The sequence below is a fragment of the Sphaerodactylus townsendi genome, linkage group LG07 (assembly GCF_021028975.2).
Source record: "Sphaerodactylus townsendi isolate TG3544 linkage group LG07, MPM_Stown_v2.3, whole genome shotgun sequence".
Taxonomy (NCBI): Eukaryota; Metazoa; Chordata; class Lepidosauria; order Squamata; family Sphaerodactylidae; genus Sphaerodactylus; species Sphaerodactylus townsendi.
In genome coordinates, this window is record NC_059431.1 from 88,706,635 (window position 1) to 88,717,191 (window position 10,557).

At 43.6% G+C, this 10,557-nt stretch overlaps 1 protein-coding gene across 2 annotated transcripts; it reads left to right on the top strand.

The window, feature by feature from the left end:
* Positions 1 to 510: 510 nt before the first annotated feature.
* Positions 511 to 6,411, top strand: DMRTA1 (DMRT like family A1). 2 transcript variants are annotated; one of them, XM_048502644.1, is made up of 2 exons: positions 511 to 1,059; positions 5,166 to 6,411. In XM_048502644.1, exons 1-2 carry the CDS (start codon positions 540 to 542, stop codon positions 6,020 to 6,022), a joined length of 1,377 nt encoding a protein of 458 aa, XP_048358601.1. In that variant the 5' UTR covers positions 511 to 539; the 3' UTR covers positions 6,023 to 6,411. The 2 variants fall into 2 exon arrangements, with proteins under 2 accessions (XP_048358601.1, XP_048358602.1); XM_048502645.1 differs by having other exon boundaries at positions 5,253 to 6,411.
* Positions 6,412 to 10,557: the final 4,146 nt, after the last annotated feature.

Consider the following 10,557-nt stretch of genomic DNA (forward strand, 5'->3'; position numbering starts at 1 on the left):
TTCTGGTGTGAAACACGATGGGGTTGAACTGTGCATTATAGCTTGTTGAGTACAAGATAGATTACTGGCTGATTTCTGGCAGAACGACTCCTGGGATTTTGGCAAACATCGCTGAATCCCATTAGAACCACGCAAAGCATTCAGATTCTCAAGCCACGGAGAATGCTCAAGAGTACTGAACGAAGAGTAGTTGAGTTTGCCTTCTTTTTGACATTCTAAATATAGCTCCCTGGTTTTTGTTTTTTTTACTAAGATGGTCCAGAACTGGGCGCAACCCAGGCTTTGCAACTCAAATGTCTGTGTGCGCCCCCAAGGAAGGTTGGCGCTTACTGAGGATCAAGCAAAAGATTGTGAACTTTTCAAAAAGTTCGAGATCCCCCGCTTTCACTTTCCTCGTCTTTCCAGCGGCTAGATAGAAGATGCCTGCGGGAGTCAGTGGGCGAGCCAGTCTCGCGGCCACGCCCCCCCGGTAGGCTGAGCCAGTGGCCCCTTTTCGCCCTGAGACAGCCGCCGACGGGTCTGGAGGGTTTTGCAGAGAGATGGACTCCAGCAGCGCGCCTCTCCAGCCACCGCCGTCGGGGCTGGTCGCGTCGTCGTCCGCAGCGCCCCCTTCGCCTGTTGTCTCTCTGCCCTCGGGGGTCCCCATGCCGCCCACCTTCCTCCGGCCGCCTAGCCTCCTTTTGCGCGCTGCGGTCGCTGCAGCCGCCGCCGCCAGGACGAGCGGCGCCCCCGGCTGCTGCTCGCCTGCTGGGCTAGAGCGCGGAGCTTGCTACCCGCGCACGCCCAAGTGCGCGCGCTGCCGCAACCACGGCGTGGTGTCCGCGCTGAAGGGCCACAAGCGCTTCTGCCGCTGGCGGGACTGTGCGTGCGCCAAGTGCGCTCTTATCGCCGAGCGCCAGCGGGTGATGGCCGCGCAGGTGGCTCTGCGCAGGCAGCAGGCGCAGGAGGAGAGCGAGGCGCGGGGAGGCCCGAATGAAGAGGCCGCGCAGAGGCAGGCCGGTGCGGGAGGGGAGCCCGTCTTCAAGAGTGGCTGCCCGGAGTTCCAGCGCGGGAGAAGAGGTGGGCTTGAGGGAGGCGGAATGTTTCCTGAGCAGATGCGTGTGGGGCTCAAGAGTAGTTCAGTGCGGAGTTATGGTACGAAAAGGTGCTGTTTCTCAGCACGTGCAGAGTGCTGATGGGACTGCAGCTGGCATTTGAATGTTTAAAAAACATCGAACATGAATGCACTGGTTTCATGTGCGTGTGGTTCTAGGCAGGGAAGAGATACGAAGCCCTGTCAATGCATGTTTTGGTTGGTAGACCAAATTTAACAGAAGAATAGAGTCTGCTTTAGCCTTGGCTTGTTGGTTAGATGCTGCCTGAGAAGCATGTTAAGGAAGTGGCGCTTCAGATCTGCATTTGATGGCTTGGAAGCCAATTGCAGTAATCTCAGTAGGTCTTGCTGCTGGCATGTAGAGTTGCACCGAACAAACAGTTCTGGTGACTAGTTGGATGCCGCTGCAGACCTTCTGTGTCAAGCTGGCCAAAATATGACTATCTTGAGTTTGAGAGAAAATTGTGGATGGAATCCTCCAAATGTTGTGTTGGGTCTGTTCATTTCAGTAGGGTGGTGTTGCAGTCACTTTTTATATTGGGGTGAAGTTCTGAATCATCTCTTGGGCCTGCTAAGAGTTTTAAAGGTTGGGTACATTAATTGATGTAATGGTTGGTTCTTAGGGCTTCTGTCTCAAATCTTCCCTGGATATTTTGTCAATGGCGTCACAGAATACATTTTCACTGCCACCTATTTCTAAGTAAACAAGTTTAATATTGCAAACTTGCAACTGCATTCTTATGTGCCATTTTTGGATTGGGCTGTCAAACCAAAAATGATACGTGACATATACGGTAATGATGAAGACCAGCACGAGCATGAAATATTGTTGCAAAGGCCTATGTAAATATTAAATGTTTTGAAACTGAATGTTGGTTATTAAGACTGAACACACTGGTTCTGGGTGATCTGGGCCAAGTGGGCTGAACCCATAGAGTGTCCCTCTAATGGAGAACCATAAGGAGTTAAAGGCTCATCTGCACGCATCCTGTTGCAATCAATGGCAGTGCTGATGGTAGCTTTATGGAACTCTCATTCATTTTTATTCTTATTCATTGGACTAGGTCTTGTGTAGGTCAGCATAATAACTTGTTCTAAATGGGAGCTTTCAAGGCAAGTTATTGGGGAGGCTGGAACTTTTAAAAAACATACGAATATGCACACTCATACGGCATGAGTATGGAGCACTGTTGAAGCATGAGTGAATTAAACTAAATATACCAATCTTTTCCAAAGAGCCGTTGCCGTTTCATCACTCATGCTCATGTGCACTTAAAAGCGGAGAAACAGCTACACCTTCTTACTCAATTTGTTCCACTGCTGTTTGAGAAAAATGATTCCCTTAAATGTGCTAATCTGAGTGGGAAAAACATATGACGCACAAGGACTCATTATCCCTGACCTATGTAAAAAGTGAAATCTCTCATTCTGAAGTTCCAATAAATAGGAGGGTACGTGAGGATAACTGCCTCATTCGTTTTTTCCTGCCTAGTCTGTTTTAGATCATACCCTTCTTTTGAAGAGCTCAGAGCTGTCGTGTTCACCGTTTCTTATCCTCTCACAGTCCCGGGAGATGAGTTCAGTTGAAAGAGTGACTGGCCAAAGGGCACCTGGTGACCTCCATCGTAGAATGGGGATAATGGTTTAGAGTTTTGGACCAAGTTCATATCCCCACTCTGCCATGGAAACTCACTGGGTGACCCTGGACCAGTAACATACTCGCAGCCTAGCATACCTCACAGTGGTTAAAATGGAGGAGCAGATAATATTATCAGCCCCTTTGGGTCTGCTCTGGGGAGAAAGGTGGAGTGTTGTTAAATTTAGTATATTTTTCTGTTCTTTTCTTTAGTCCTGTCTCCAGTAGGTATGATAGCAGTCCCCCCCAGTCTTATGCCCTAGCTTAATCTGTAGCAATACAGTGTGTTTGTGTCTGAGAGATGACTGATTCAAAGTACTCCTCATGTGCCTCAGATCACTTGCTCACATTTAAACATGCACTCTCAGGAGAAAGGCTGAAGTAACTGGGAAATTCTGCCTTTCACACATGCCTGTATGCAGTCTTCCCCAAGTCACTGATGGTGGGGGAGACTTGATTTTTAACTTAGGGTGAAGGCAGGAAGAAGTAGAACACACTTTATGTGCACGCCAGCATACCACGCACATGTAAACAGTATGGGCTTATGACAAGTGCTTCCCTAGTAGAAGCAACATTTCTTAGTCTGTTACAGGAGGTGATTATTTGCCTATTGCTAAAAAAATGATGGAGGTGATGTGGCCAGATGTGGGCTACTGTCAAACCTACCCTTATTAGGAAAGGTTGAGAGAGTTATGGTAGAACAGGCGTTTATGGATGATGCCTGTTCACACCACCCTTTTCTTTGAGGCCTGGCTGTTATTAGCTTTAGCAGATGATCTCAAAGGAAAATTATTTTGAGCTGCTAGACCTCTCAGCTGTCTTTTATACTAGCATGTCATTCAGTTCTGCTGCATTGTTTGAAGTATGGAGACAGGACTAAATTAAAGGGGCAGCCTTTAAACAACTTTCTAAGCTTAATGCAGTCAGAAGTTGGCTGAGGATTAGAATCAGCAGCATGGGGTCTGACCCATGTGATACCACAGGATTTGCTGGTGACAACCATACCATTTAATATCTGTGTGAGACCACTGCTAAATGAGATTATCCAGCACTTTAGAACAAGGTATCATCAATAATACTGCCTAGCTGTAAATTTCTTCAAGCCTCAAGATGCTGCCCTCTTTGTTCCAGCACAGAGCCTGTCTGCTGTGAGTCAAGAGGTTAAGAGGAAGCTGAATTCAGCCAAGTCATCGGTGCTGTTGATTATAAAGGCCATTGGCCACAAATGTGGAATTGTGGGGTATCTGTGTATTTATTGGAGATAGTTAAAGTCTGGGTTCCATCATGGACTCAGTATTCTTTGAAAAAAAAAGCCACATTTGGTATGGAGATTGGCCAAATATTTAGAACTGTCTGAACTAGCCATGCTGATTCATGCAACATCAACCTTGCTAGACTACTGTAGGATGGGGATGCCCCTGAAAATGGCTCTGAAAATGGTGGAAGTTGATTTGATTATGTTACACCTGTTTTGTGTAACTAGAGCAGTGCACTAGTTGCTTACCGTACTTGGTTTCAGATCCAATTTGAGGTGCTGCTAATCATTTTTAAAGTCTTTTATGGCCTGGAATCCGTGTAGTTGAAAGACTGTGTCAATCTGTGTAGCAGCTTTGTTCTTTGAAACACACTCACCTTGTGTGGACCAGTGAGTTCAGCTACCACACCACTTCCTATGGTGGTGATTGTAGAATGAATGACCTTCCTGAATTTGTGAGGAAGACCCTCACATTATGAATTTCATCATCAATCTTTGGTACAGTCACATATCAGCATAAAGTAAATAAAGGGTAAAATGTATTAAAATAATAGATATTTATCTAAAGAGAAAAAACAAATTGAACTGGTAAAAGGAAGCTGGGAACACAAAAGTTATGGTAGTATAAAGGAAACAGAATTAGAAGCGTAAATACTAAAGGGGAATTAAAAAAAACTATAAAAAGGGGATAGACGTTATAAATAATAAAATTGGTAAATTGAAGGGTAGAACTATCAAATTATTAAACCTGCTTGATTGCACAGATTATCCTGTGATGTGCTTCAAGTGCTACTACACAGATCTTGGCCACACTATATGTTATGTCAGGACTGGTATGAATAAGCAGCATGGAAATGTGAAATTGTTCCTTGTAGTTTGGGAATCCATACAGCGGTGGCAAAATAGAATTAATATGTATATTTTATTGTACTGACAGTGGAGAAGCACATGTTTTATTGTTTCTATGTGTGCAGATCACAGGGACATTTTCTAGAAAGTTTTATGCAGGCTGAGGTTTTTGGAAGGGTGTTTAGTTAATATTTGTATGTGGGTTTTACGTTTTTCTTGGATTGGATTTAATTTGTTGGTTTTTGCTGCACTTAAAATACACTGGTTGTTTTAAAGTTGATGTTGTGAGTCATTTTGAGGCCTATAATGAATTAATTAATTTTCTTTTCCAGAGGAGAAGTTTCAGAATTATGACTTTTTCTGCAGCAAGCCAGACAGTTCTGTAGCTTATTCACATTCATCTTCTCTGGTGTCCTTAGCTGAAGTTACTGGAGCTGATGGAGGCCAAACAACGAAGCCTTCTGGCATACAGATCTCAGGTAAAGAGAAAACTGATCATCCTTCTGGTCCCGAGGAGCTGTTAGAAGGTGCTGATGGTTCAGCATCTCTGTCTTCTTCCGACATGGAATCTGGAAATGAAAGTGAATGTCCCAAGGACTTTGTAATCTCCAGTATTCACTTTCCTGCTCCTCCTCCTGCTGGGGCTTCAAGACGCAGAAACCCACTTGATATTCTTACCAAGGTCTTTCCAGGTCATAAACAAAACAGATTAGAAAAGATTCTACATTTTTGCAAAGGAGATATAGTGCAGGCTATAGAACATGTACTGAATGTGGATGAGTGCAGGCAAGAACTCCAAGACATTGCAATCCCATCCTTGCCAAAACACAATGTCTTCCAGCGGCCTGATTTTAGTCTCTTAGGAGTAGATGTCAGAGCACTTGGAAATAAATCAGCATTTTCTCCTCTACAAAATGGTCCAGCTACCTTTGCAAGTGAAGTGAATCTTTATGGGTTAAATCCTAGATTGGGGATTAGACCTCTGAGGGTGGCTTATTCCCCTCCAGGAGGAGCGTTGCCTGGATTTATGTCACCCTACTTAAGAACTGGGCTGTTTCCTGCTTTGCCTTTTCATGCAACTGTGGACTATCCATTTTCAGGAGTCATCAAAGATGCATCTTATTTCTCCAGTAAAGACTCAGTGACCAGAACTGAAATATATTCAAGATTAAGTGAAGAACGCAAATAGTGTCTTGACAAATGTGATATACTTGTGATATAGTCAGATGGGTTGATGTGAATGTCAGAACCCAGATCTCAGAGGTAGCGGTCATTAATGAAGAGCTGATAAAAAGTTTCTAATCTTTAAAAAAAATTAATGGGATTTTATATTTTTGACAGAAAACAATTTGTAATCTGAGAAAAGTAAATTAATGTGTTTTTTTTAAAAAAATTGCTTCCAGAATATCAGCGATAAATTGCTCATTAAAACTAGCACTGATTTTTGAAGATGAGCTTCTGCATAGATTGTTCAATTTTTATATGTTCTGGAAAAAACTAAAGTGGCAGTGAACAAGTTGTAAAAAATCTAAGTTGAAATGTTTGTCTGGAAAGATACAATAAATCACAGTTTTTGAATTCCTTTTTTCATTTTCTGGGATTTTTAATTTCTTTATTGCAGTTGCTTTGGGGTATTAATATTTGAAGTGGTGAAGAGTTTTTTCAGATATGGAAACATAAGCTGCATTCAGAAACCACCAACAAATGAATTTGTTCTGGACAGGCACTCACTTTAGTTAACCCTCTTAGTCTCTTCCTCTTCCTCCTTGCCTTGTGCAGCACTCTGAAACTGAAGACAGAGGCCGTTTCCGCACGGCTTCCTTGCGCCCCCACGCCGCCAAGAGTGCTGGCGGCGTGAAAGCCGGCTTCGCACGCAAGCGTCGCGAGCAGGCTGCCGGAGGTCAGCCGAGGAGAGGCTGCTCCGCGACGGAGCCGCCTCTTCGCCCTCCTCCGTTCTACTCACGATGTCCCTGCGTGCCGCCTGCTGGCCGTCGGAGCCCCGCCCACGCTGCCCTCCGACCCCTGGAGGTCGGAGGACAGTGTGGGCGGGGCTCCGACGGCCAGCAGGCGACGACGAGGACATCGTGAGTAGAACGGAGGAGGGCGACGGCGTCTTCCCGACGGTGCGGTTCCCGACGGTGACGGCGCCCTGGGGGGAGGGAAGCGCATTCAGGTCGCCGCTGCGCGCCTGTGCGAACGGCGGCCTGGGGCGGCGTTTTTACCGCCCCCAGGCCGTCGTTTATGGGCCGTGCGGAAACGGCCAGAGGCATTTAACTGTACTGTAGAAATGTAGGCACCTTAACAAATCGTGGTTTGCTTCTTTTCCAATATTAGAGGTTCTGGAGCATAATTTAAGAATTTTGCAGAGCAGTCCTAAGGAGAATCGCATGCTCCAAAGCCCATTGAGATCACTTAATTTAGAAGAGTATAGTCCTGTTTAGGAGTAGGGACTGTTTATAGCTAGACCATAAAGACTTTATTTATTAAGGTACCTGCAAAGAGTACCTTGAAAAGAGGAGTTAGCTGAAAGTATTGTGCATAATGGAAGAAGAAAGGAGAGATGGCACATCGCTGCAGCCAAAGTCTGGCTTATTTGTGAACTGAGCCTTAATAAAAGTCAAGAGTTTATATGGTATGTAAGTTTTCTGAGGTAGCTGAATATTGTAAATGGACATCTCTTCTTAAATGTAATGAGGCATTCATTAAAGGGTACTTAAGGTCTTGGGTCACAGTTGAGTTCAGAATAAATGAAAGAATGTGTTGTGTTGAATACAGCTCTTATAGTCCAGGGAGTAACTCAAAGATCTATAATAGCATTCTACTTCTGGCTCTATAAGCTGCCTGGATGGGAGCCATATATCATGTGTCCTGAGCCTTCTAGATGAGAAAGTACAATTTGTTACAGTGCTCGCTCTTAAAGGATTATTAAGGTAATGTATATAAGCTACTAGAAGTCCTCAGGTGGTTGCATAAATACCAAGTTCCAAAATTATGGAATTGCAGCAGTGAATGTTTACAGTAAGTATCATTAACCCTGTTGTAGATACTTAGAAAGTTGCCACATTAGAAATTGTTTTGTGCACTATTTGAATTGTATATTTATGATTTTTCACTGCTCGGAGCCTGTTTGCAGGGAGACAGGTATATAAACCAAATAAATGATAGTAAGTTGATGTCTATTGTCACAGGTCTGTTTTTGCTTTTTTTTAGATGCTGACTAAATGTGCAGAAGGTTGATAGTGTTTTTGTCCTTATCAACAGTTTCTTTATTATGAGCATTCACTCTAGCACATATCTGTGTGCAAATAAGGACTCAAATAGAAGCAGAGGCTGGCTTAGCGTAGTTGTTAAAGTATCAGACTGGGAGTTCAGGCAACCTCATTTGAATCCTTCATTCAGTCATGTAAGCCCATCAGGTGACCTTGGACTCATTACAGCCTCTCAGCCTAAACTACCCTGACAAGGTTGTTGTTTTGAGAATTAAGTGGAGAAGTGGGGGACAGTGTAAAAAGCTTTTTTGGGATCCTAATCAGGGAGAAAAACATGATATACATTTTTAAAATAAGCATAATAAAAATAAAATCCCTTTGTCATTTATGGGGTGTCTTTAAACTCCTGAGGAAAGTTCCCTCTCTCAATACCAATGTTGTGATTCTGTAGTTTTTTCAGTTGTTTCCGATGGGAACTAATAGAAGATGGGGGCTACACATTTGAAAATCCATAACTTTGGACCCCATGAACCAAACTTTTCCAAACCTGGGTGGTATAAACAGGAGGGTCTCCTGAAGAGACTCTGAAATTTGGGTGCTCGTAGCTTAACAATTGTACCCCTGACAGCAGTCACCCCCCTCCCCAAATTTCCCCAGATTCTCTTTTTAAATCCACCCCTTCGGCATGGATTTAAAGGAAGAATTTGAGGTCCCCCATTTAACCATTGAAAGTGATGCTGTTTCAAGGTGGGGGAGAATCCACCCCAAAACAGCATCACTTTCAATGTTGTTTTAACTGAGGACCCCAGATTCTCCCTTTAAGATGGATTTAAAAGGAGAATCTGGGCTTCCTAATTTAAACACCTTTGAAAGTGATGCTGTTTGGGGGTGGATTCCAGCATCGCAGCAGCGCCCATTGGGAGAGCGGTGCGCAAACCTCAGATTGTGCACTGGGCTCCATTTTCCCTAGCTACCCCTCTTCCTGGAGGGGAGGGAGAAGGGACTGCTGGCTGCCAGCTGGGAACCCAGCTGGTGGGGGGGGCAGGGGGGCGGGGCAGGGGAGTCTGCCATCCCTTGCCTTGGAGAGCTGGTTTTATAAGCACTGAGGCTGGGGGTGGGGCTTGGGGAGGCATGGCCACACCCCAGGGCAGGTACGGGCATGGCCTCACCCCCCCCCCAACCACCCTATTAAAAATCTATACCTACATCACTGGCTGTTGCCAAACTAACATTTAATACAATCTTGCACAAGATCATTCCTAAAAATTGCTTACTTCCCTCCTTTTGCTGTTGATAAAAATAAAGATACTGGACACCTGAAGCAGCCTTAACTTTTGTGATTTGCAGACACTGAAGTGTCCCACACTGAAGAAGACTCTTTGGTGATTTTAGTGGTAGCCCTGATGGAGGACCAAGTTTTTGATTCAATTTTGCTTTCAAACTCTGCAAATTATTTGATTCTGGGTTATTAGTTTAACAGAAGAGAGACTCCATGCTGCAGCTGGTCAGAAGTTGGCCTTTAGTGAACTGCCACTACAATTGTGCTGCATGAGAAGCTTATATTACACAGTGTGTCAAGTGCAAGAGAACTTGGGGCCAAATGTATCAAATTTTGTTTGATATTCAGGCCTCGTTAAAAGGTGTGCGTAGCTTTTTGGAAAAATAAGTAGGTAATAAACTTTATGCATTGGAAGCTTTTTATAGAGGAAAATTGCACAGTTTCTGTATATAATTGCTACAGTTGTAACTGCAAGGTCTTTAACACCACTGGAAACAAAAGCAATTGATCACCATCTTGTGGCCATCTTTGTACATTACAGTTTTAATGAGGAAAAACAGGGATTTTGTTGAAAGGGAATGGATGTTGAAAATGAAACCGCTAAGTGATGGGAGGAAACTAACTTTATTGAAACTGAAATAAAAAATGGAGTTTACTAGAGGTGTGTGCAGTTGCAGGCAATATTTAAAATCAGACTAGAAACAGAGAATTCAAAGTGGTTTACTTGGTACAAATTCCTTTGAATAAAGGAAGCAAATTGACTTTCTCAAAACCACTTTGGTCCCGTATTTGACCGTTGGATTTTATTTGTATTAAGACAATTATTTGGTCATATTCATGCTGCAGACTAAAAAGATTATGTTTTCATTTCATACATTTACATTCCACCTTTATGCCCTCACTAGGATACACATTAAAATTACATTTTAAAACCGTTAAAATTAATCTCCCCAACACTGTCATTAAAATGAATTAACTGAGTTGAAATATGTTTGTGCATTAAGTGCCATCAAGTTGCTTCCCACTCATGGCAACCCTGTGAATCAGTGTTCTCCAAAACATCATTTACAGCCTTGCTCACATCTTACAAACTAAGGACCGTGGCTTCCTTTATAGAGTCAATCCATTTCATATTGAGTTGTCTTCTTTTTCTGCCACCTTTAACTTTCCCTAGCATTATGTTTTTACCAGGGACTTTTGCCTTCTCATAATGCCACCAAAGTACAATAGCTTCAG

Coding starts and splice junctions, on each gene's coding strand:
- DMRTA1 (XM_048502644.1), top strand. CDS start 540: ATGGACTCCAGCAGCGCGCCTCTCCAGCCACCGCCGTCGGGGCTGGTC. Junction 1,060..5,165: donor GTTCCAGCGCGGGAGAAGAG/GTGGGCTTGAGG, acceptor TTTCTTTTCCAG/AGGAGAAGTTTCAGAATTAT.